The sequence below is a fragment of the Pseudopipra pipra genome, chromosome 1 (assembly GCF_036250125.1).
Source record: "Pseudopipra pipra isolate bDixPip1 chromosome 1, bDixPip1.hap1, whole genome shotgun sequence".
NCBI lineage: Eukaryota > Metazoa > Chordata > Aves > Passeriformes > Pipridae > Pseudopipra > Pseudopipra pipra.
The window spans coordinates 23,632,444-23,655,821 of NC_087549.1; the positions used below are offsets into that span (position 1 = coordinate 23,632,444).

The following is a 23,378-nucleotide window of genomic DNA, read 5'->3' on the forward strand; positions in this document are numbered from 1 at the left end:
AAGCAAACAGCAAAAACCCCCTCAGTTTCTTCTTCTTTCTTCTTCCCCATATCTCCATTAGGAACATCAAATTAGGAGCAAAACCATCCATGCAAGCAGACCAACCTTTCCATGGACAGAATGGGGGCAGTGATGCCCTTATATGGCAGAAATCACACAACACACAGTAACTGGAGCCAAACCCATTACATAAATGCATATTTTGAAAACTGTATTTTTAATCATCATCTTACTTGGGAATGGATGAAGGCCAGATAGAAATGTGCTCTGCTGCAATATCATTCACAATGTCTTCCTAAGAAAAGATAGATGGTAAGAGAAATTACAACAAGAAACATTTCAAGAAACCGAGAAAGATTTTTGTGATATATACTAACCCGAACATTATGCAGTTTCACAAACAAGGACAATATTGTGGTTAAAACCAGTGGTTCCTGCAGGGGGGAAAAAAAAAAAAAAGAGTATTCCTGTGAACCAACCAAACTCCACTTTCTTCCCTAAGCTTTAAAACTATGTAAAAGGTTCTGACATCATTACAATTCCCTATTGAAATAGGGAAATATTTTGTTAGAAGACCTACAACACAAGGATACTGTAAGAAAGTTTCTGTAGCAAGTTTTTAATTACTTCAAATTTTCCCAAATAACTCCTTCGTATAAACTCTACTTTGGTTTTACACATCCTTATGTTTCTGTGGCTACTGCCTAAACCCTAAACTCAAGCTGGGTATACTACAACTTTCTATGCATTTACAAACCCACAAGCTATAAACAATTTCCAATTTCCCTTCTTCTTACTTCTGCTGCTTAGTATAATGCATGTAGCAGCTTCCTGCTCCTTCCAAAAGGAATGCTTTGCTTCATGACAGCTGCAGTTACTCCCAAAGTTAACAGGTCTCCACTGTCAGAATTCAGGATAATTTTTTAAAAAAGCTATTCCACACTGCTGTATGCCAAGTATAACAAATAACAAAACACCTATATATGTTAGATTTTCTGGAGTTTAACAGGAAAAGTCCAGGAAAATATTATACCAAAAGGCAACACCACTGTGACTTACCCGAAGCTTTTTGATGAAGGACAACAATTCACTCCTAAATCAGGGACACAAGTACCCATGTAAGTAATAATTTACAACAAAGAACATATGCAAACTTAAACCCCTAGAAATAGTCAGTAAAGCAAATTCTTCATCTGCCAAAATACCCCTTCACCTCTAAGTTTACAAACATAGGGTATATAAGTGAAAACGCTCAACAACTCATTCACTTTTAATAGAGTTAGTGAGTTTTATTTCTACATTTAAAACAGTTAAAAGAGGTATGATATTCCATTGAGCTATAAAAGGCATGAAAGAAAATTGCTTTGTAGCAAGTCAACCATTGACTCTAAAATGGAAAGCAAATGAATTGTACTGTAATTCCCTAAACTAGGATTGCAATAATGACCTACAGACTTGCAACAGAGTACACAGTGATCATTTATAATGTACATTGATTTCCCTGTCATGCACATCAGCCATCGTCACCATACGACAATCCAGACAAGTACAGCCTGTTTAGAAAAGGTTTCACTGCTTCTTTTCCATAACAAAAACAGCTAATAAAGAGTAGTCACTGCCCTTTACTGTTTGAACCAGAGGGGTCACAAGAGGTTCAGTACCCTGGAGTACACCTGTACTGCTTCCCTTTCCCTGCCAGAATATACAAATGAAACCTACAGCACACACGTACCCTCCTACACCCATCCCACAGCAGTGTAAGCCAAAGCAGCTGGCCCTGAGGCACACAGTAACCTGACAGGCTCAAGGGCGGCAAAGAAACAGTCAAAAGTTTGGTGGGGACACCTTTCCCAAGTGTTTAACATGGAAAGCTGTTCAATATAATCACACATTCCAAAATTTACTGTATTAGACAACTTATAATCAGGTTTGGACTTCAGAAGAGGCTGCGAACACTGAGAGGACAAATCAAGAGAGTCCTGAATCACTCAGTCAGTTCAGGCTAAGGCTGGCACTGCTCAGGTGACTGACAATGAAATTACTCCGATCAAGAATATTTTCTTCCTTCCTCTTCCCAGGAGCTTAGCTGAACCACAACTTCATTTCAAAATTGAATACATTTAGCTTTACAGAACAATTCTATTTGATGCAAAGCAGACACCTCCAGCCCATCAGCTAAACTACCCTAGAGATGCCATTGACTTTATTGGAAGATCTACACTGGTTATAATGGGAGCATAAGTATATATACAGCAGTGTCTGCATGGTGACCTGAATCCCACACACTCCTTTTCTGCCTCTGAAAAGGAAAGCCAACACATCACCACTAACACCCAACTCCCACAGTGGACAGGATGTTTACACAGGGATCTTCAGCTGCTCCCACCACTCTGATAGTGGAATCCAGACAATTTTTGAAGAGAACATGGAGTCAAACACAGAATTCAAACCATCTTTAAAAATAATTTTAGAAAAACATACCTGTACATAATGCCCAGTGTAGATTCCCTGTGTTTTATCAAACTCACTCTGCCATCATTCCCCCGTTTGTGCTGGTTGGATACACTGCAGATTTGTACAACAACTTCCCAGAGGTCTTTTGCTGTGCGTCTACTTTCTTTGGGACCTGGAAGTTCTTTGCACGTAGCAGCCAGCAACTGGCCCAGCTATGCAACGCAAGGAAAAAAATACAGCGACTGTAGTTTCTCTGCATATTGATTGCAGCAAAGGAATTAATGGTGTTTAAAACAGCTAAGCAACTGATTTTAAGTCACAAACTACAAAGCAATGTCACTAAACTTTGCAGCAGAGAACACTGATTTTTGATGAAGGACAAAGCTGGAAGATAGGAATTAACCAGACCATTTTTCCCTTCAATGGTTTCCCTAGTTCATGTTTAATTACTACAGGCTCCAGAAAACAAACTTAAATATACTGCATAAAACCTAAACCCCATAAAATACAGTTTTACAGAGACTCTCTAGAACTCACTTCACTTCCTTATAATAGTTAATCTGAACTGCAACTGGCACAATGTTATACAAAAACATTGTCAACTACTAAACACACCTGCTGCTTAGCCTTGCTTTCTTCTACCTCAGACTTAATTCATTACAGACACAAAGCCCCACACTCTTGAGCAGAAGGGTACATGCTTTGAAAAGTACAAAAGACTTCAACAGGAAAAAAGTCAATTACAGTCTGAACAAGCTTTAAGATGGAGCACTCATTACCTTCACGTAAGGATTAGTCTGAACCAGAGGTAATGGAACCTGCATGGTCAAATACTCATTCTCACACCAGTTTAACAGGAAGGCAACACATTCTTCAGCTATAACTTGTCGAAGAGGAATATCTAAAAGAAAATGGATTCTTTGCTTAACTTTTTTTTTTTTTTTTTTGAGAAAACAGTGTTGTATGAAAACAAGCAAACTCTATTCCCTCTAAGTAGCCATTTCTGTTCCACTGCTCTCCAGGGAAACACGATGCTTAGCCCTAAAAGAGACCTCACCTCTGGAAATTAAAAGCAACAAGAGTTTCCTCTAACCACAGCAGTATTACATTACTCCCTCGGGGTGAAACCCTGAGGAAAGCTTAAACAACTAGCAAAACTTCTCAGGTAAAAGTGCAGACATGTTTATCCTGTTCAAAGTCCTTTAAGTGGTACTAAACAGAAACTGGCAATGTTCAGCAATATGCAGGTATCATGAGGCTGCTCTCATTTCCAGCTTCTAAAAACGAATGACACTTTTAAAGACTTACTAAAACCAGTGTCAGAGTCACTGCTGTTTTTCCATGTATACATCTAAATGGTAAGTCTGCAATACAGAGTTGTTTCATTTTGTTGTGGGCTTTTTCCTCTTCTCTCAAGGTTTGTTCTTTTCTGCATCCCAGGAAAGACAGCGATGTACTTACCAGGTACTCTCATTTCCAAATATCCTCGGACTCTGCTTATAAGATCAGAAGGAGGACGTTCTCCAGAAGCACCAGCTCCAGCTTCATGAGTGTAAATGTCCAAAAGTAGCATTTCATTCAGCATGACTTGACGGAGCTTTGGAGAAAACTCTGTCACAAGCTCCAAACAAGCAGCAAAAAGCTGTTTTGCATGGATGAAATCCTGTAATAAAAATTATATGCATTACTGATACCTAATGGATTCATAAGGGAATATACTAAGAGCTAAAGTGCTGTTCAGCTCTATCCTGGCTGAACCAGCCTTGGCATCCATTAGCATCAGCATTGCTCAAGTATCTCACAATGACTATTTATGAATCCTTTGGACCCACTATTAAGCTTAACAGTTCCAGATTTTTCAAACAAAACAGGAAGTCTAAGCAAAAACATACCAGAAGTAACTACTGGCACGTTTGGTAGAATTTTGGTTTAGCTGCAGTTTAGCAAACTTGTCGATTACAAGGAAAATAAAACAGCATTCCAATAAATTCCTTATGTAAAACACTTAGCCAAAAGAACAGCACTTCATATCAGTAAGTCAAATCACCACATCATAATCAAAACCTTATATGAATGAAATGATCTCCAGGCTCAATTCACTGGAAAGCCACTATCTTTGCTCTGCTGATGGAACTTTGAGAGACAGAAATACAACACACAGAGCTTGTTATACCACCTCCCTCACCTCTTCATTTATCAGGTTTTTTCCCTCAAAAAGGGCTTTCCATATTTTCATTTTGTTAAGATTCAATTGCCTAAACTAGCCAGTAACCTCAGATGGTTTGCTCACCTTAATTGCACAGCAGTGCAGTCCCTTTGCCATCAGGATGTAGACCAAATCCCTAGTCAGACTGTCTTTGATTCCTAAAATAACATTGCCGTAAACATTTGGTACTTCCCACTGGGAGAGAAACGCATAGGACATTTGCACAGAAACAAGTTTTAGAATTCACATCACTGCTTAAAACATTATAAACAAGCCCCAAATATTGAAAATTACTGCCATCTAAATGCCAACTATTCTGTCTTTACATCTAATCACAAGTAACGTACTGCTCATGTAGAAATACAACAAAAACAGCTGGATACCCTTTGTTCACACTCTGAATATGCAACAATTATGATGGGGGAACCAAAATAAAAGACAAGAGACCTTAACTTAAAAAGCAACAAAAAAAAAATCTTCCTCTCTCCTGCTCCCACCTTTAATGACAGAAATTTGAACTAAAACAATATTGCTAACTAGTCAGAACACTGAAAGTAAAAGCTACAAAAACATCTTTTCTCACAAGGAAAGCCTGAGCTACAGCCAATATTTCCTTAAAACAAAGGTTACAGGTTTTGTTGTGATACTTTCACAGAATGTGAGTTTAGATAAGTATCATCATTCTTATTAAACCACCACTATGCAGAGAGGGAAAAGACAAACCACACTGAGGATCTATGGGACAATGTTTACTGTTCACTGCAGTATGATACCTAGAGACTGTAACTCAAGGACTGGTTAATGACCACATGAAACAAGTTACCTTATTTGAAATTGTCCAGAATTGGCGTTCTGAAGTCATACCATGCAGCTCGATTAAGATCTGGCGAATCCTCCAAGGATCTACTGACAGTATGAGCTGATGTTCAAGCTGGCCAATATTGACGCTTGCTGAAGCTGGAAGAAAAGCAGCCAGGTCTCCAATGCATTTCTTTTCAATGTAGATACCTTTGTTTCTTTAATATATAACACTACAATCATAACACAGTAAGAACAGCAGACACATCAATGCTTGCATAGGCCCAGTCCATCCTTCTGTGCTATTCCACAAACACCTTGTTTCCAGGATTCCCACATCCCTGACCTAAAAGGCTGCTTGCAATGTCCCCTTTTCTCACTCCAACATCTCTTGAGTACTCTTGCTACAGTAAAGCAATAGCTTTAAGATCTGCATTAAAAAGGGGGTCCTATAGTGCCTTAGTGAAAATATGCACTTTCTCAACTGGCTCAAGTCATTGCAAGACTGCATTAGAGCTGAAAAGGCAAGTTCTTCCCAGCTCCAGTCACCATCTCACATGTCCTGTGTTAGCTTTGACTTGGGCAGCTGCACAGCCAGCCAGCTATAGCTGGGAAATGAACTGGTTGAAAAGATCTGTGTTTTACTTTGGTAGGTTTAAAACCTCATTCAGATGATACTCCTGGGCCAGCTTACCAACAGTCACACAATCATTAGTGTAAAAGTCCAGAGGCAGGGTTCCCTTTCTGGGAACGGCTGCCACAGCCACAATTGGTTCAAACTAACACCACACCTCTCTCGCTTGGTCACCTGGGGCCCATTCATTTGAGCTCATCTATTATATTCACTTGAGATGCAAGCAAGTAATGGCCACCTTCTTGCACAAGCAGGACATGCATCAACAAACAACGGGAAGTCTTCTCTCTAAAAACATTCTCTCTAAACTTTTTGGAGAACAGACCTGCACTTAGTAACCTCAAGCATGGAAACAGTGAAAATTACCTGGGATATCATAAAAAGAAGTCACAGGTTTTGTGCACAGGTTGATTCGAGGAGACCTCTTCCGCATTTGATCAATGAGCAGCTTCCGTTCGTCATCTTTCAGCAGTTTTATGAACAGCTCATGAGATGAAATCATGAAGACAAACTGAAGATCTTCCATGCCCAAACACAAGTTTCTAAACAAATAAAAAAGTTAATACATGAGCAAGAAGGTGGTGCTTATTTTTCCAGTTATAAGTTCTCAAAATATCTATTGTGCTTAATTACATTGCTTACAAAGTATAAATTCATGTTATCTTAACATGGCTACATACTTGAGAAATGCTGCCATTTTTCTCTTCAACGCTTCAGAAGCATTTTCCAAATTTATTGACCCAGAACAAACCTGGGAAACAAAGCAGAAAAGAATTAAGCAGTTCCCTTTGCAGGCTTAAAATACATAGTTACAGACACTGTTAGCACCCTTACTGACCAGCTTTCTGTCTCACAATTAGTATCAGCCAGTAAACCTCTCTTTCAAGGGAGGCAACAAAGTTACCACAGAATCAAGGAATGGTTTGGATTGCAAGAGACCTTAAAGATCATTCAGTTCCAAGCTCCATACCATGGTCAGGGACACCTTCCACTAGAAAAGGTTGCTCAAATGCCAACCCAACAGTTGTTCCAGTGGCCTGGAACACTTCCAGGGATGGGGCATCCACAGCTACTCTGGGCAACCTGTGCAAGGGCCTCACTACCATCAGAATAAAGAATTTCTTCCCAATATTTAATGTAAACCTGCTGAATTTGCAAGAATTTTTTCTTTTTTAGAAATATGTTTTGGTCCTAATATGAGCAGTTGATGGAAGAGCTTTCACTTGCTTTTGAGTAGAGTACTGTCAGTCATTTTTTACCACGTCCCTTAAGAGACAAGCAAAAACAATGCTCATATTAAGAAAAGATACTAAAATAACAGCAAAGCAACAAAAGGATTAGGTCTAGTTTGAGCAATAATAGTTTCATAAAAAATTTCAGTAAGGGTAACAGTCTAGGTCTCACACATACAGTAACTCAGAATCATTTCATGACATGCTAACTATTACAACGAAGCTGGTAAGGAAACAGTGGTCCTCTTCAACAGATACTTCTATTTCTATTCTCTCTGTCTTGGAGAATTTGATTCTTTTTTCCTTGAAACCAACTATTCAACATATCTTTATATAATTTAATGATGTCAGGAATAGCAGCAATTTCAAATACAAGGTGAAGCAACAACTCACCACCAATTCTTCCCCAACACACTGAAACAGAGCTATGGACATAGATACAGGACTGATATTGAGTAATTGTACTAACTGCAAACAAGCTGAATAATGTTTGAGAAGTTACCTTTCTCTGCTTCAGAAATTTGAGCAATACTTGCAACAATAATACAGTTGTATGAGGAAAGAGGTAACTCACTAAATACCATTTTCCCTTCTAATTTCAGATGAATTTTTTACCTCCAGGAGGAAGTCTATTTTTTCTTTGCTGGGTTTCAGGAACAGCTGACAAAACTGAATATCAATTGTTCGACCCTGCAATACATCGCAGACTGTGTTGCACACGCAGACTTTGAAACAGACTTCATCCAGAGCATCATTCCTGCATGAACACAAAACTGAACATCACAGAACATCTCTGACAAACAAAGAGTGGATATCACAGCAGGTAAAAAAAAAAAATTAAAAGAAAAAAATCAGTAAAGGGGTAAAATTAAGTGCTAATGCTCACTAATTTTTTTTCCATATATGGCCACAGTGAGATACATCACACAGTTACTCCTTAGTTGGAAGACGTAGTTTAGACTATTGGCTAACAGAAATGAAGGTTGAAGTTTCTTGGATGTAAATAATTTGTTGTTCAAATATCTTGCATACTTTCCATGAAAAACATAACTAATGAAAATTGCTTTTCATCATGATTGAATAGATCATTATTTAATGTCTCACCCTTGCTGAGCTTTTTGGAAGAGTTCTCTCAACACTGATTGCCTGAACTGTTCAGGTAAACTGAGGGTTAGGTTATCTTCAAGGAATATCTTCACTATGTCCTGTAACACAAACACAGTTGGAATAGTCAATCCATAATGTAAAAGAAACGGATAAGGTAATTTTCTATCTGGTAAAAAAACAATTAAACTAACAGAAACAGCTTGTACCCATATTTAATACTAAAATTCATTAAACTACCAGAAAGGATCAAATGACAAAAAAAGTTCTCTATCATCAGAAAAATCAAACAAAGTAAACAAAAATCAAAACAAACTTGCACATCTCAGCAGCAATATTCCCTGAAACCCGAAGAATTAGAGTCTACCTGAAAATTCCATACCTCAGCTGGCAGGAATTATTTCCACTGTATAGAGTCCAAGATATTTTAATCTGCTATGTACCACAGTATGTTATATTCCTAAACATGTGGGGTTTAAAACAGTATGTTAATGGTTAAATGTAACACTTAAAATTTATCAAAATCCTTTTAAGTTCAGGTGGAATCATCCACATGGAATTACAAAAAAAACCCTTCAAAACATCCTACCTGATAGTTGCCAGATTTCATACAGCTGTGGATTTGACTATATGGAGTTGCCTGCTGGGATGCATCATCAGAAGATGAGGTAAGAACTTCACAAGCTTGACAATATCCAGCTAACCGTTCTTCATCTATGGTAAAATGAAGTGATGATGAGCCATTCTGAAAAGCAAGAGTTCATCAGATCTTAGTGGCCAAAGTATTATGAAAAATGGGTAGTTCAGAAACACAAACAGAGACTCACAATTTCCCCAATTAACAGCAAAACAACAAAAGAATGTGCATGTACGCACTTTATTTAAATAAAAATTGGAGTTCCACAATTTTGGAGATATAAATATGAAGTAAAACAAGGAAACATACCTTACTTATAAATTAAAATGTATTTTTAAAGATTCTTAGAACACAGACAATCTGATTTCCGAGTAAAAGAGATTGAAAAAAAGAATAAGAAGTGCTGTACAGTTACTTTCATCAAAAACACCACAAAGGACAGAGAATGTACAGTTTAGTCAAGTTAATATTAGTACTGGAGATGCTATTTTTACATTTCTTGCATCAATACACTTTGTGTAAAAGAACAAAGCAGCAACATACAGCAACCAATTAATATAATTCCAAACCAGGCACAATGGGAAAAAAACCCCAAACCAATAAAAACTGCTGTCAAAACCTCATGAAGTTTTTTTCAAAACTATGTGTCCCATTAACAGTTATTAAATTGCTGAAGAAGGAAGCAATAATTTAGACAAGTTTTTTATAGAAGAGTTGAATATACATGCTAATAGAACACTTGTTACCTTTGCAATCAACTCCTTTGTTTTGAAAAACTTTTCTTTAGCCTTTTCATGAACAGCTACATTTGTCGATCCTTGTTGGAAGTAGATGGCACCCAAATCATAGCAAACCTGCAAACAGCATTGATATAAAACACATTGTGCTGGGTATTTACATAATATTTTAAGTCAAGTCTTTCAGCTCAAAACATTGCATGTACTGTAAACTATTCCTAGTTTTATCTAAGGTACCAACATACACTTCACTCCTTTCCCCATATACTTCAATTGGTTTCTCTTTAACTGCAGTCTCAGTCTGAGCAATTCTGCACAAGCATTACAAAATTACAGAATGATTTCTACATAATCACTGAAAGCAATGCAATAAGCTGTCTTGTCATATAATGGTTTGCTTCAGGGGAGGGGGGGGGATGAAATTGAGAAGCTGGGGGGAAGCAACAATATTTACAGTGTTGAAAAAAGTTCTAATAATGTAAAAATGAAGCCAGTAATATCTCATTGCATTACAAAAAAAAACAAACCAAAACAAAAACCCAAAGGAACATTAACAGAAAAATATTGCAATTTACATCAAAACTATTACTTAACACTTTGTCTAAAGAAACTGGCATAAACTGAAAGCTTTAGTGCACAATGTAAGCTACCTGGCACTGTATCTCCTCTGCACTGATTTTCAGTCCAGCTGTGGAACTCTCTGTTTCTCCATTCACCATACCAGGTTCCATGGCCAATAAATCCAGAGTTCTTATAGTATGGACATAAAGATCTTTGTTTAATTTCAGTGCTCCTTCTAGGACCAGGATGGAATCAGCAGCCTGCTCTTTCAACTGTAATAATTCAAACACATTAAAAGAATTAACTTCTTGGTTTTGAGTTTAATTCTGGGTTTAAATTAACACTAGAAATGTAACAATGCAATAAAAGGATAATAAAACAAGTAGTCCTTATACAACTGTCCTGTTGTCATGTAATATCTGCTTCTATATTTCTTGTACAATAAAAAAATTCTTATATATGTAAATTCAAGAAAAATAAGACGGGAAAAGAGTCTCACCACTTTCAAAATATTTTCTGTTAGCTCCTTTTCTTGTTGCATCTGGTTCATCCTGCAAAACAGAGGTGAAGATCTCAATTATAAAGCAGACCTGCATCTTACTTTACTTCATGTTCTAGCTCACAACACTTGTCCATGCTAAGTTTTGCTTAATTATATTTTAAACATCATTATGCAGGACCACTGACTGTTTTTATCTATCTATATCTGAAATACAGAATTCTATAATAACAATAGTTTTGCATGAGAACGTGCTTCAATAAAATGGAAGTTACAAAGTTTCTGTTGCCTTTTTTTTAAATTAGATTGCTAATATCAGCAAAATATTAGCAAAACAATCATGAAGATATCAGCTTCCATAGCCTCAAGTATTTTGAAGCTTCATTATTCAAATCTTCTCAAACAAGTGTCAGGGAAAGAAGTATGTTCACATGTTTATGTAAAAATTAAAAGTATTTTTAAATTATTTCCCCATATAGAATTTTTTTATTCAGGATAAGACTGATACATATATGAAAGTACAAGACTTATAGTAAAGTAAGTAGTAGTGGTATTTTTAATCAACATGTTCAACAGACTCTCTCATAAAATTAACACAAAACACATGAAAAGTACCACCAAGATAATTCCAACTTTTGGAGAAATTTATGACATAAAAGTAAATTCCAAGGACAAGTTGTTACTAAAGCCAAACAAATTCTAGAATGCAGAATTGATTTGAAATTACAAATTACTGCCTAATGAAGCGATAAAAAACCCCTCATTATTTCTCAGAATGTGTTGAATTGTTATAATGAAACAACTATATTAAGCAAGATCACATAAGTCAAAAAGGGATGCAAGAAATATACCCTGTTTAAACTAGATAATAAGCATTCTGCCAGGGCAAATTGTCATCTCCCTTTCTGCCATGGTTTTTCATGCTGCTACAAAGTCAGAGATTATAACATTAAAAGAGTGGAACAATAGACAAGTACATATATGTATCAAGCATATCTGATAGGAAAATAAGAATATACTTGAAATAAATGCAAGTTTTCCATGTTGCTGCCAGCTATTTTAAGCAACTGTATGTTACTAACATGATTTAATCCACTTAGAAATTAAATTCCTGATTATAAAATACCCGTGAAATGCAAATAAATTATACCTGTAACTTACACATTTAACTGAGGTGGACCAGGTTTCACTTGCTTTACAGGAAAACTACTTTGAACAATGGTCCTTATGGCCCTACGAAGGAGAAAAAATTAAAGGAAGAACAACATTAGCCTCAGAATTGTAAACAGCAGATTACAGGCTTCTTAATAATAACAGTTTATAATTTCAGATACATTATACCATTAGAATACATCCTCTATTCAAGAGCACATCTAGTAGTGCAGAAATGCTCTTATGTCCATAAAAAGCTAAAAGACAGTAAGATTTTTATACTTATTAGGTGACTGTTCAAACCACCACCTTGAGTATCTTTTAGGGGAAAAAAAACAGCTGTAGAATAGTTTTCAAATCAGCTCCTCACTATAACCCACCTACACACCACAATGTTATTAGTAATTTGAGATTCTTTCTCCTTCTACATACAAGTACACTGATAAAAGAAAACATTGCTTTGTTCTATCACGATTTTAGATTATTGCCAAAAAGTAGTTTACCATCTGTTGTAGAGTAGTATTGCCATTGCAGTGGTTGGGGGTAAGCTGGACAGGTCTACATCCACATGTTTAGTTCCTGGGGGAACTTTGCTGATACACAGAAGCTCATTCAGTAGCATGTTCAATACAGGAACCGACAAGCTATTACAACAATAAAAAAGAGAGAGAGAGAATCACATACTCCATATAGTAAATCTACTTTTGGGATGTTAAATAACATACACCACTATTCAGTACTATATTATTACTTAACACTCCATGGGTCTTAAGATGTAGTATGTTTATTCAGCATAACAAAATGCTCTGCATCAGATGGCACTTGAGATCAGGTGTGTAACGCAGTTACCGGTATGAGCAGCACAGATAATGCCCAGGTGGATGGTTGCCTCACAGCTGAACTACTACTACACACCACTGCATTAGTCCATGCTGGCACCTCCCCAGAATAATCCTGCCACCTCTACAGCAGGATCCAACGAATAAATTCTTTCAAAGCAGCCATACTTCCAGAAGATAAACAACCACATTTCCATCACAAGTGGACTTTCACTCATGTAAAGCAAATGGTAAAGTTAAGACTAGAAACTGGAATAGACACTATATATACAGAGATGGACAAAACCCTCTTTGATAAAATGAGAAGACATGAAGGCTGGACTGCACCATTCCAAGCTTTTGAGGTACAGTTTAACACAACTGAAACACTATTACTAATTTAGACATTATCTGAAATTAGAATTTATCAGCTCCTCCGAAGTACCTTTGCTCATGCGAAAAATCTGCATTCTTTGCAACCAGTATTGAAAACAACCAGTCAAAATACACTTTTAACAGCTAAAACCAGGACTTCTGTTTAACAAATTTTAGGTCTTGTGTTATATCAGACTCCAGGTCTGTCATCAAGCTACCCTTTTAAACTAACCAATGCTGTTTTTACTGTGTGAGGTCCAGGAATCTTGTTTTCATTGGCAAAAGTAGAACACCATTCAATTGTTTACAACAGCATAAGTTTTAGGAAAAAAGCTTGGCTCAAGGCATTATTTTATTCCTTTTAACTACCATGACTGAAGCTTTGGGTACAATCAGTTAAAAAACAAAAGCCTGCTTCTTAATTAAAAACAATCTTAGGCTTCGTAAGCTAACAGAACAAGAACTCTAATTACTATATAGAGATAGTAAATTAGTAGTTGAAGTTACTTCAGACTGGTTCTCAAAAGACCCACCAGACAGACAAAACAATCCTAACAAAACCCAAAATCAGCCCAATAGTATCATACAGTAGGGCTGATTTTTGAATCAATATTATACCTGCATTTTAGGAAGTAAAGGGACTGACAGAAAATACACCACAAATATACTTCAAAATAAATACCTCCTGCAGGAAGGAAAGCAGACAAAAAAAGCTCTCTTGTACACGTACACATACAACAGCTTTTAAAACTAAAGTATAAATAAAACACCCCTACTGTATACCAGATACTTTTGTTTATACAATATTTTCACAACTAACTACAATAAAAGGTTTCTGTTCATTCTCTGCAGCTGTGCAGTATCTTGAAAAGGTACTGCTTTGGAAAGCAGTAATCCTGCCTCACAACGCTTCACTAAGGCAGACAAATATGACACAGCCTAACAAAACACAAAAATATTATGTGCATGTGTGTATAGGAGAACTTCATAGGTAAAAATCAAAGATATCTCATTCTAAGCCTTTTTACTGTTTATTATAGCACATTACTGAAAAAATTAATATAATACAAATGAGAAATACAAGTACATAGGAAGAAAAAAAGCCCTACCAGTAATGTTTTTTTTTCAAAATGCCTCTGAAATAAAAAAAAAATAAATCTATATAACATAATAAAGAACATGACTCAAAACAACTCTAGAGAACTAAGGCAATACAACATGATTTTTTTTTTAAAGAAACTTTAACACACTGATAGTCAATGTAACTTTTATCTAATGAAATCCTTTCTTCTTCCAAGGTGTCTGCAAGCCAAACATTTTGCTTAGTATCTTTATCAATGACCTGGACAAGGGGATGAGTGCACCCTCAGTTAGTTTGCAGACAACACCAAGTTGGGTGGAGGTGTTTGAGCTACTGGAGGGTCAGAAGGCTCTGCAGAGGGATCTGAACAGGCTGGATTGATGGGCCGAGGCCAGTTGTAAGAGGTTCAACAAGGCAAGATGCCAGGTACTGCATTTGGGTCACAACAACCTCATGTAGTGCTCCAGCCTGGAAGGAGAGTGGGAGAAAAACACCTGGGGGTGCCTGTCAATAGCAGCTTAACATAAGACAGCAGTGTGGCTCAGGTGGCCAAGAAGGCCAGTGGCATCCTGGCCTGTATGAGAATAGTGTGGCCAGCAGGACCAGGGCAATGACTGTCCCCCTGTACTCGGCACTGGTGAGGCCACACCTCGAGTGCTGTGTCCAGTTCTGGGCTGATCACTACAGTAAGGACACTGAGGTGCTGGAGCTAGTCCAGAGAAGGGGAACGAAGCTGGGGAAGGGTCTGGAGCACAAGTTCTATGAGGAGCAGCTGAAGGAGCTGGGGGAGTTTAGCCTGGAAAAGAGAAGGCTCAGGGGAAACCTTATCACTCTCTACAACTACTTGAAAGGAGGCTGTAGCAAGGGGGTCTCTTCCCCCAAGTAACAAGAGATGAGAGGAAACAGCCTCAAGTTGTGCCATGGGAGGTTTAGACTGGATATTAGGAAAAATTTCTTTACCAAAAGGGTGGTCAGCCATTGGAATAGGCTACCCAGGGAAGTGGTTGAGTCACCGTCATGCCCTGAAGGAATTTAAATGACATGCAGATGTGTCGCTTAGGGATATGATTTAGTGGTGGATTTGGCATTATCAGGTTAATGGTTGGATTTGATAGTCTTAAAACTCTTTTTCAGCCTAAATTATCCTACAACTTATGCAAGTTAGAACTGGGGTAAGCATTGCCCCTATAAGATTTTACATTACACTGCAGGCAAAGGGGACTAGAGACCTGTGTGGATGAATAAAGAACCCTGCCATTACTCAAGCGTAAGCAGGAAATACACAAGAGATGGAGGCAGTGTCAGACGATCTGGAATTAATACAGAGAGGTTGTCAGAGTAAGCAGAAATGAGACAAGGAAGGTCAAGGCCCATCTGGAATTAAATCTGGCCAAGGATGTCAAGGACTTCTTCAAATACATCACTAACAAGGCCACATCTGGAGCAGTGTCCAGTTCTGAGCTTCTCAGTACGTGAGAGACACGGAGCTCTTGGAGCAGGTCCAGCAGAGAGCAACAAAGATGATGAAGGGACTGGAGCATCTCTCTTATGAGAAAAGGCTGAGAGAGTTAGGCCTGTTCAGCCCTAAGAAGAGACTCATCAATGTCTGTAAGTATCTGAAGGGAGGGTGTCCAGAAGATGGAGCCAGGCTCTTCTGGGTGGTGTCAAGCAATAGGACAAGCAGCAATTGGCAGAAACAGGGAGTTCTACCTGAATGTGAGAAAGAACTTCTTTACTGTGTGGGTGACCATGCACTGTAACAGACTGTTCAGAGAGGCTGTAGAGTCTCCCTCACTGGAAACATTCAAGAACCATGTGGACACAGTCCTGTGCCATGTGCTCTAAGATGACCCTGCCTGAGCAGGGAGGTTGGACTAGATGACCCACTCTGGTCCCTTCCAACCTGACCCATTCTGTGATTCTGTGAAGCACAGCTCCCTGATGTGCTTAGCACTGCCAGAATGAAGTAATTCCTAACTGTTCTAGCTCATCAGACCATTCTGCAGATGACATTTGGGTGAAAAAATCCAAAGGTGGAGTTTGTCTCTTTAAACCACAGTTAGTTCAGTGATCTAGTTTGCAAATATATGGAGTTCTTCAACAAAACGGGAGCAAGACTTGTAAATTCAAGCACGTCAGAATGAGGAAACTTTGTCAGTGAAGAAAATATAACCTCCAATTCATATTTATGCAGTTTATGTGTATACATCTTAATGTCTAAGACACACTATTTTTCCTCTCTAAATTATAAACAATATTGATTTGCTCAGAGATATTGCCTTTATCAAACCCCTTTCCTAATCCACAGGTGAAATTAAATTATTTCAATTGTCGCACCCAAGATTCTTCTTAATGTAAGGCAGATACTGTCAGAGAAGGCAAGACAGATTTCCATTTGTTAAAATAAAGATTTCAAGCCACTTCAATTCACTAATTTCAGCATGAAAATGTACGGACTATACCTTTTCTCTAATACATCCAAATCCCACTTCAGATGAGCAGCAACTTTGAGAGCGAGAAGTTTTAAAATGCGGTTTCTTTTGTTATCAGGTGGTGGCTGGACTTGGTTTTGTTCATTCACTGATGGTTTTGAAGCTTGTTCCAAGAACTGAACAATCAGCTGTACAGGTGGCGGATCTGCAAAAAACCACAGCCACTCCTCAAATTCTTTGTAAATCCAGAAATTATTTTTTTTTGTAGCTATGAATGGGGTTCCTACATTCTTATCGTTTATACTGCTGACAGTGTCACCTAGTAGCCTCTAATATCCAAGGGTGTCCTGCTTATGATGACTCAAATCAGACTATTAATGTATACTTCCTTAACCTTCAAGTTTACTTGACCATGGTAACCACACTCTCAAATTTTTATTTCTTTTCACTATTTTGTATTATGTTTCAGTACTTGCACCTCCTGAAAATAAACGTCGCATAATGAAATCGCAAGTCAGCTATTGTAAAAAAAATATATATCTACTTGTAATTCTCCTCTGTATTTAAAATACATTTACAAGCAACTGCTGGTACTTCTGAATACATTTAGAAAATACTTTCAGACTGATTAAAAAAACAACAAAAAAACCCCACCTAATCTCTCCCTTACAATAAGACAGACTCTCCAATACCTTTGAGCTCTTTTGAAAAAAGAAGCCAACCTGTACTATTACACTTGCACTGAACTCCGTGAAACATAAAAGAAGTATTAATAATTTACTTAACTGCAATATAGAGTATAAGATCTAAGCTTGACTATGCTTAAATTTACTTTCTGTAGAGGCAATAATGGCCTAGGTTTTCCTGTTTCCTCTACCTCGTCATAGAATTCAGGTACTGAAAAAGATGATTATCACTTATAAACGTCAAAAGATCAGCTGCTTTTTAATATGGTCACTTTCTTATACCACATCAGACTAGATTTCTATTTATTTCAGGTCCAGAGAGCAAGTTCGGCACTGAACCTTTAGGTGGACTCCAGCTCCAGGCATTATCAAGACTCTAATAGGAGAAAACCAGCTGCAAACTGTAATGATGTTTACAAACAGCACTTCGCACCGCACAAATAAACAACCTGAACAAAATTCACATCCGCGAAAGGAAAAGCGATCTACCAGACAGGAAAGACAGAGAAATGAAGTTATTAAGTAGTAAAGATAATGTAAAGCCAGAAAAAACCGCGCTATCGCTTGCGGTAAGTGCTGCTGCAGAGCCGTGGGCAGTGCCCGGCCCCCTCTGCCCCCGACTCCCCCGGCACCGCAGCAGAGCTCCCCGCACCCACCGCCACCTCACAGCCCCTCCGAGCGATCCTGCCCCGGGGGGAGCCGGGGAGTGGGGCCGGGCCGCGCCAGAGGCCGCGGGGAGGCGGCGGCCAGCAGGGCACGCACCGGGAGAGGGCTTCTGCAGGTGCTGCTCCAGCAGCGCCTCCTCCAGCACGAACTCGAACCACGAGGTCTGAGGTGGCGTGCATGGCCGGCTGGAGGTAGCGGCTTCGCGGTCCGCCGCCTCCGCGCTCATCGCGGCCGCGGGCCCCGCAAGGAGTCCCGCAACAGCGGCACAGCGATCCCCAACCCCGACAGCGGCACAAGATGGCGGCCGGCACCGCCCCTGGAGGCGGTGGGTGCTGCGGCCCCGCCCGCCGCGGGGCGGGAACACGGCGCTTGTGGGGCAGCGCGGGCCCCGCCTGAGCCGTCGTGGTTTCGCGGCTGGGCGCCGCACGCATCCCAGGGGGACCTGTTAGGAGGGCAGTCTGACTTCCCTACGAAATCGGCGTTTTTCTTTCCGAGGTGACTCGTTGGATGCACATCCCCCGTCACCCCCCGCCGTCCCTCCACCGGCGTGTCCGCCGTGGTCCAGTCCCAGCCAGGGCATCCCCTGCGAGCCCTCACGCCGATAAACGGCACACCCTCCATCCTCATGCCCATGCACATCCTAATGCTTTATGGAAGGACAAAGAAATCAAGACCTCGATCCATGGAGAAAGGCAAATGCGAATCATAGAATCACAGAATGTTAAGGGGACCTTAAAGATCATCTAGTCCCAACCCCACTACCATGGGCAGGGACACCTCCAGGCTGCTCAAGGCTCCATCCCAGAGCCATGAACACTCCCAGGGATGGGGCATCCACAAGCTCCCTGGGCAAGCTGTTCCAGTGTCTCACCACTGTCACAGTAAAGACTTTCTTCCTAATATCTAGCCTAAATTTCCCCTCTTTCAATTTATACCCATTAGTCCTTGTCTGATCACTACAGTTCCTGATGAAGAGTCCCTGTCTGACTTCCCTGTAGGCCCTCTACAGAGTGAGCCAAAGACACAGAAGAACTTTCCTTTTTCTCATTTTCCATGAGGACAGAAGTCCATTACATGTCTTGATTTAAATGTAATTTGTTACGTTCTCTCATGTGTGCTACTTTATGTGTGCAGTTATCTGAGGAAAAAAAGTTAACTACTGTTTCAGCTTTTCTGAGTTATTGTTTAATACATCCATATAGAAAATGTTCAGTTTCAGAATATGAATTACAAAATAATCCTCTGGGAGAGGACCCATGGTCACAGAGGGGAGTGTTCCAGTCAATACCAGATTTCAGAAGCTTCTGAGTCCCTTTCCATGCTAAAACCAGTCCTTTTGGGGGGAGCGGGAGTAGGAAGAGGCAATGGAATAGGGGGTAGGTTTCCCATGCTTTCTGTTTTGAGGATCCCAATTTTTACAATGACTATCCTGACTGAAAGAGTTCAGTTCCAATTTTTGCCTGGATGCCGTTCTACCTTCTCTGTTTTCCAGCTCAGACTTTGAAGAAGGGTTCCATGTGAAAAGCAGAGTTGGACATAAAAGTTCATGGAACAGAAAATTTTCCCAGATCTTACAACTTCTTTCAATGGGTGTAAAATTGTCACAGAAGCAAAATGCTATTTACAGCTGGGATCTTTCTATTCTCTTCCCCTCATGACGGGTAATTAGAAAAAGGGTCAGACAGAAAAAATCTTACACAGCTGGGCAGCCTGTAATAGTGAGTTAGGTGGCGTGTGTGATGTCAAGGGAGAGTGTAGCTTAGGAGAATACAACAGGAGCTGACAAGAAACCAGAAATTCAAAATATTTTATATTTAACATTTTTAATAATTATTTCACAGTCTAAAATGAATTCAGTTTAAAAAACAAGAATGCCCTGCCCATTGTTACCCACACAATAGAATTCATATTAATGCTAGGGAGAAAATAATTCAAGTTCTTGCATTCATGATAATTCCAGTGAGTCATCTGGTCTACTCAAATAAAAAAGGATATTACAATGCTATTCTATAGAAATCCTACATTCCAAAGTTTTCAAGAAAATTCATGCTTTAAAAGTCTTTGCACTTCTATCATTAAATAACTGTACAGTGCATATAAAAAGATCGCTCAGATTATCACTCCTGGGAAAAGTGAGTATATCATACTACTGTAACTAAAAACTTGTATCACGTAAGTTACTTGATGTAACTTATATATAAAAAAGGACATTTTTAAAAGCAGTGTCCATACATCATGACAATGTGTCAAGTTCCTTTAACTCTGGTTACAAATTTTCATTTGAGACCTTATAGAGTTCTTTAAGCACGTCGAACTTCGACCCCCACTCTTGGAGGCAATCATAATTTAGATCTTCATCACTACTGATGGAATCTAAGGAACTAAGGCTCCCTGCTAGAGAGCATTGCCCTTCTAAGCAGTAAAAATGAATAGTGTCAGCTGGAAGACTCTTTAGATCGTTGTCTGCATCCCGTATGATTTGAGAAACATATTCCTTTAAGTCCAGGATGCTGGTAGCAGCTGATGTTGATTGTTTTTGATGTGCATGTTTTGGGAATGAGTCTCTTTTTGGGCCAGTTCGTGTCCTGGAGTGTGGAGCAGTTGTCCGCAAGGAGAAGTGGGGAATTTTACGGAGAGGTTTCTTCAGTTTATCTATATCATAAGCATTCTGGAAACAAAAAGAATGCAAATATCAGAGAGAAACAACTTAAAAGGAAACAGGTTCAAAAAAAAAATGTTTTGAAACACAGGACAACACAATACTGGATTCTGTGAATTTTCTACAAGCCGAAGAAAAGAGAGGGCCTAGTTCAGAGGGCTATGTCCAGAACATATCAAATCCCCTTGTGTAATTACAGTGTTCAGCTAAAGCAACAATGCTGTGTCCAGAGCAGCTCCGTCAAAGGCGGCCACACATGACCAGCATCGTGAAAGGTACAGATTGGGTTATAGAAGCCTTCCACTTAAGAGTACTTCAGGTTAAAAAAAAAAAAAAAAAAAAAAAGAAAGAAAAAAAAGCCAATTTGATAATGACATTTAGTTAGCTAAAAAGAAAAGTGAGGAGAGGTTGGATTTGCAAAGACCGCATTGAAGCTGTGTCATACCTGGTCATGTTCTCCACCTCCTTCTTCATTATAATTTAAGACATTTTCTCTAACATCCTCCCAGCTTTCACGCTCTTCAGGAATGTGGTAAATTCCACCTTTCCGAAACCCTGAACTTCCCCACTGACTCCACACTGTGTAGGAAACCAAGAGTGCTGGAAGAAATAAAAACACATATTTGTTACATGACATATGAAAAAGTATGATGCATGATAAAAGTAGTTATATGATTCCTGAGATATTACAACAACTCTTAATTTGACTACCAAATTTGCAGGTAAGAAATGAGTAATTCTTAATATATAAATAAATTCATGAATGTAAAGAATAATCTATGTATATTACATCATAAACTTCATTAAAAGGGTATTTTACTTACCTAAAGGAATCCATTTAAATAGAGGGCATTTTGGCCAATCTCTGGCCTTTCACCAATCCTGAGTAAATAAGATACCCAAAGTAAGTAAACCACTGTTTTAATGAAGGTTACAAGTGTAATATAATCATGGAGTCTTTACTGTTCTGAGATGGGTATGCAGTTTATCAACATGAACACATTTTTGTGGTGTTATTAACTTATCAGCCAAAGTGCACCTGAAACTGGACACAGTGTGAACATCTCCCTCTGCCCCACACACCTAATGAGGTTTCTCTGTTAATATCATGAACTTTTTAGAGAAAGATCTCTTCCTTCCTAATACGTGAGGAGTGGGTACTAACTGTAGGTCCTGCCTATTAAAAAAGTAAGGGCTCAGGTCATGTGGGAGTTTCAAAAGGATGTGGCTGCACACAGAGTTGCACACAAAAATGGAAAGCTCTTACTTAAGAAGGATTCAAAATAAGTGATTCTGAAAAAGAAAAGTTCTAAACTTGCTTGAACTGGCTTCAAAGCAAGTAAACTGTGACTATGTGCTGTTGGCTGTCTCTTAGCATCCTGAAATGAACTCCCAACTGCTGATGTCCAGGAAAGATGAAACACTCATCACAACATCCAAGGGTAAAGCAGACTTAATTTAATGGAACAAGGTACAAGATTAGAAAGAAGGACAAAAGGTGCATGATTTCCTACCTAGGAAGACAAGGAGGCACATGCTGATTGCCAGAATAGAGCCAGAGCTGAGTCCAACAGGTCTTGCAGCCTTCACCTGGCTAATTTCACACCATCTTCCCTTGTAACCTTCAGGGCACTGGCAGATAGGCTTGTCTTGGGATTGAGCCACACAGGTTCCCCCATTCCTACAGGTCCAGCGTCCACAAGTGGATGAGCTACAGTGTCTGAGCCCTGTAAGGGTGTCAGTCACTTCTACTTTCCCAGCTGGGCACCTGAACAATCAAAGCAGGTGATATCTTTTAAGCAAGCAAAGCATCTGGAGCTGTATGTTGTTTTGTGCACAGTTTGTTACTGTTTCTTTAAAACAAATTTTAACTATTTTCAAGCAAACCACAAATCCACACTGGGAGTATGAAATACATGTGAAGTCCAACTTAGTGAGCTAGTAGGCTTACAAAAACATGAACACATATTCTGTTTTCCCTATCCAGAAGACATGCAGAAGAGCTTCACTCCTTCCGTAAAAATGAGATCCATCAGTTTCTGAATAGACTATCCCTTTTCCTACAGCCATGTTCTAATCAAAGTCTCTAAAAGGAAATGGATAGCCGAGATCAATGGAAAAAGGGCTATCAAGAACTTGCTGTAAGCTTTGTAATGTTCATTTGGACCTTTGGGAGAAATGTCATTGACCTCCTTAGAATGGCCCATCTTGTCTTTTAGGACTGATTTCTGATGTGTAATTGGAGAGGCCCTGGAGGAATACTTTGAGGTCACAGACCTGCTTTCTGCAATCCAAAGAAGAAATACTACTGAAAAAGTAGAAGAAACTTCATATTGTTCTTTCACAAGCAGACTGAAGAAAGGAGTGTCCTAAGGCACACTTCAAACCATCTCATAGCCTCTTCTACTCGAGAATCACTAGGCATCAGAAGTGCTAAATTTTGGCTGAATTCCAAGAATTCGAGTGGCTTCTTCTACCAGTCCTGCATGTATTTATGCTTGGGGTTTTTTAATAGAAATGCCTGTATTTTGAGTTGCATATTTGAATAAATATTTTGAAAATTTTCTTTAAATAGTGGATATTCTCCAAGAAACTAACTGTGTAAGATAACAGTTGTTGGGCTTTGGCTCTGGCCCTGGACAATCAA

The 23,378-nt window shown here is 39.0% G+C and overlaps 2 protein-coding genes across 8 annotated transcripts in view; both read right to left on the reverse strand.

Annotated features, from left to right (window-relative positions):
* Window positions 1–18,384, reverse strand: part of INTS8 (integrator complex subunit 8) — a 24,014-nt gene extending 5,630 nt beyond the window's left edge. For 2 of the 3 annotated variants that reach the window (XR_010429057.1, XM_064648527.1), the window contains exons 1-20: window positions 18,169–18,384; window positions 16,751–16,925; window positions 12,518–12,658; window positions 12,024–12,095; window positions 10,863–10,914; window positions 10,453–10,635; window positions 9,812–9,919; window positions 9,018–9,173; window positions 8,429–8,529; window positions 7,940–8,081; window positions 6,773–6,843; window positions 6,459–6,634; window positions 5,484–5,617; window positions 4,745–4,855; window positions 3,916–4,117; window positions 3,234–3,355; window positions 2,482–2,666; window positions 1,060–1,093; window positions 378–434; window positions 234–295 (exon numbers count right to left, since the gene is read on the reverse strand). Coding sequence is in view for 2 of the 3 variants with exons in the window: in XM_064648527.1 (XP_064504597.1) it covers window positions 234–295; window positions 378–434; window positions 1,060–1,093; window positions 2,482–2,666; window positions 3,234–3,355; window positions 3,916–4,117; window positions 4,745–4,855; window positions 5,484–5,617; window positions 6,459–6,634; window positions 6,773–6,843; window positions 7,940–8,081; window positions 8,429–8,529; window positions 9,018–9,173; window positions 9,812–9,919; window positions 10,453–10,635; window positions 10,863–10,914; window positions 12,024–12,095; window positions 12,518–12,658; window positions 16,751–16,925; window positions 18,169–18,298 (2,414 nt within the window). In the remaining variant the exon portion in view is untranslated. Of the gene's footprint in view, window positions 1–233; window positions 296–377; window positions 435–1,059; window positions 1,094–2,481; window positions 2,667–3,233; window positions 3,356–3,915; window positions 4,118–4,744; window positions 4,856–5,483; window positions 5,618–6,458; window positions 6,635–6,772; window positions 6,844–7,939; window positions 8,082–8,428; window positions 8,530–9,017; window positions 9,174–9,811; window positions 9,920–10,452; window positions 10,636–10,862; window positions 10,915–12,012; window positions 12,096–12,517; window positions 12,659–16,750; window positions 16,926–18,168 lie in introns of those variants that run through there. The other variant, XM_064648538.1, reaches the window with a different exon arrangement.
* Window positions 18,385–19,876: 1,492 nt separating this feature from the next.
* The window catches only part of LOC135411196 (neural-cadherin-like), a 53,969-nt gene continuing 50,467 nt past the window's right edge, over window positions 19,877–23,378 (reverse strand). For 4 of the 5 annotated variants that reach the window (XM_064648487.1, XM_064648482.1, XM_064648473.1 and 1 more), the window contains 3 exons: window positions 22,246–22,499; window positions 21,177–21,331; window positions 19,877–20,740 (listed from right to left, as the gene is read on the reverse strand). In XM_064648487.1, the coding sequence (XP_064504557.1) occupies window positions 20,339–20,740; window positions 21,177–21,331; window positions 22,246–22,499 (811 nt within the window). In that variant the 3' untranslated portion in view covers window positions 19,877–20,338. Of the gene's footprint in view, window positions 20,741–21,176; window positions 21,332–21,555; window positions 21,614–22,245; window positions 22,500–23,378 lie in introns of those variants that run through there. The other variant, XM_064648496.1, reaches the window with a different exon arrangement.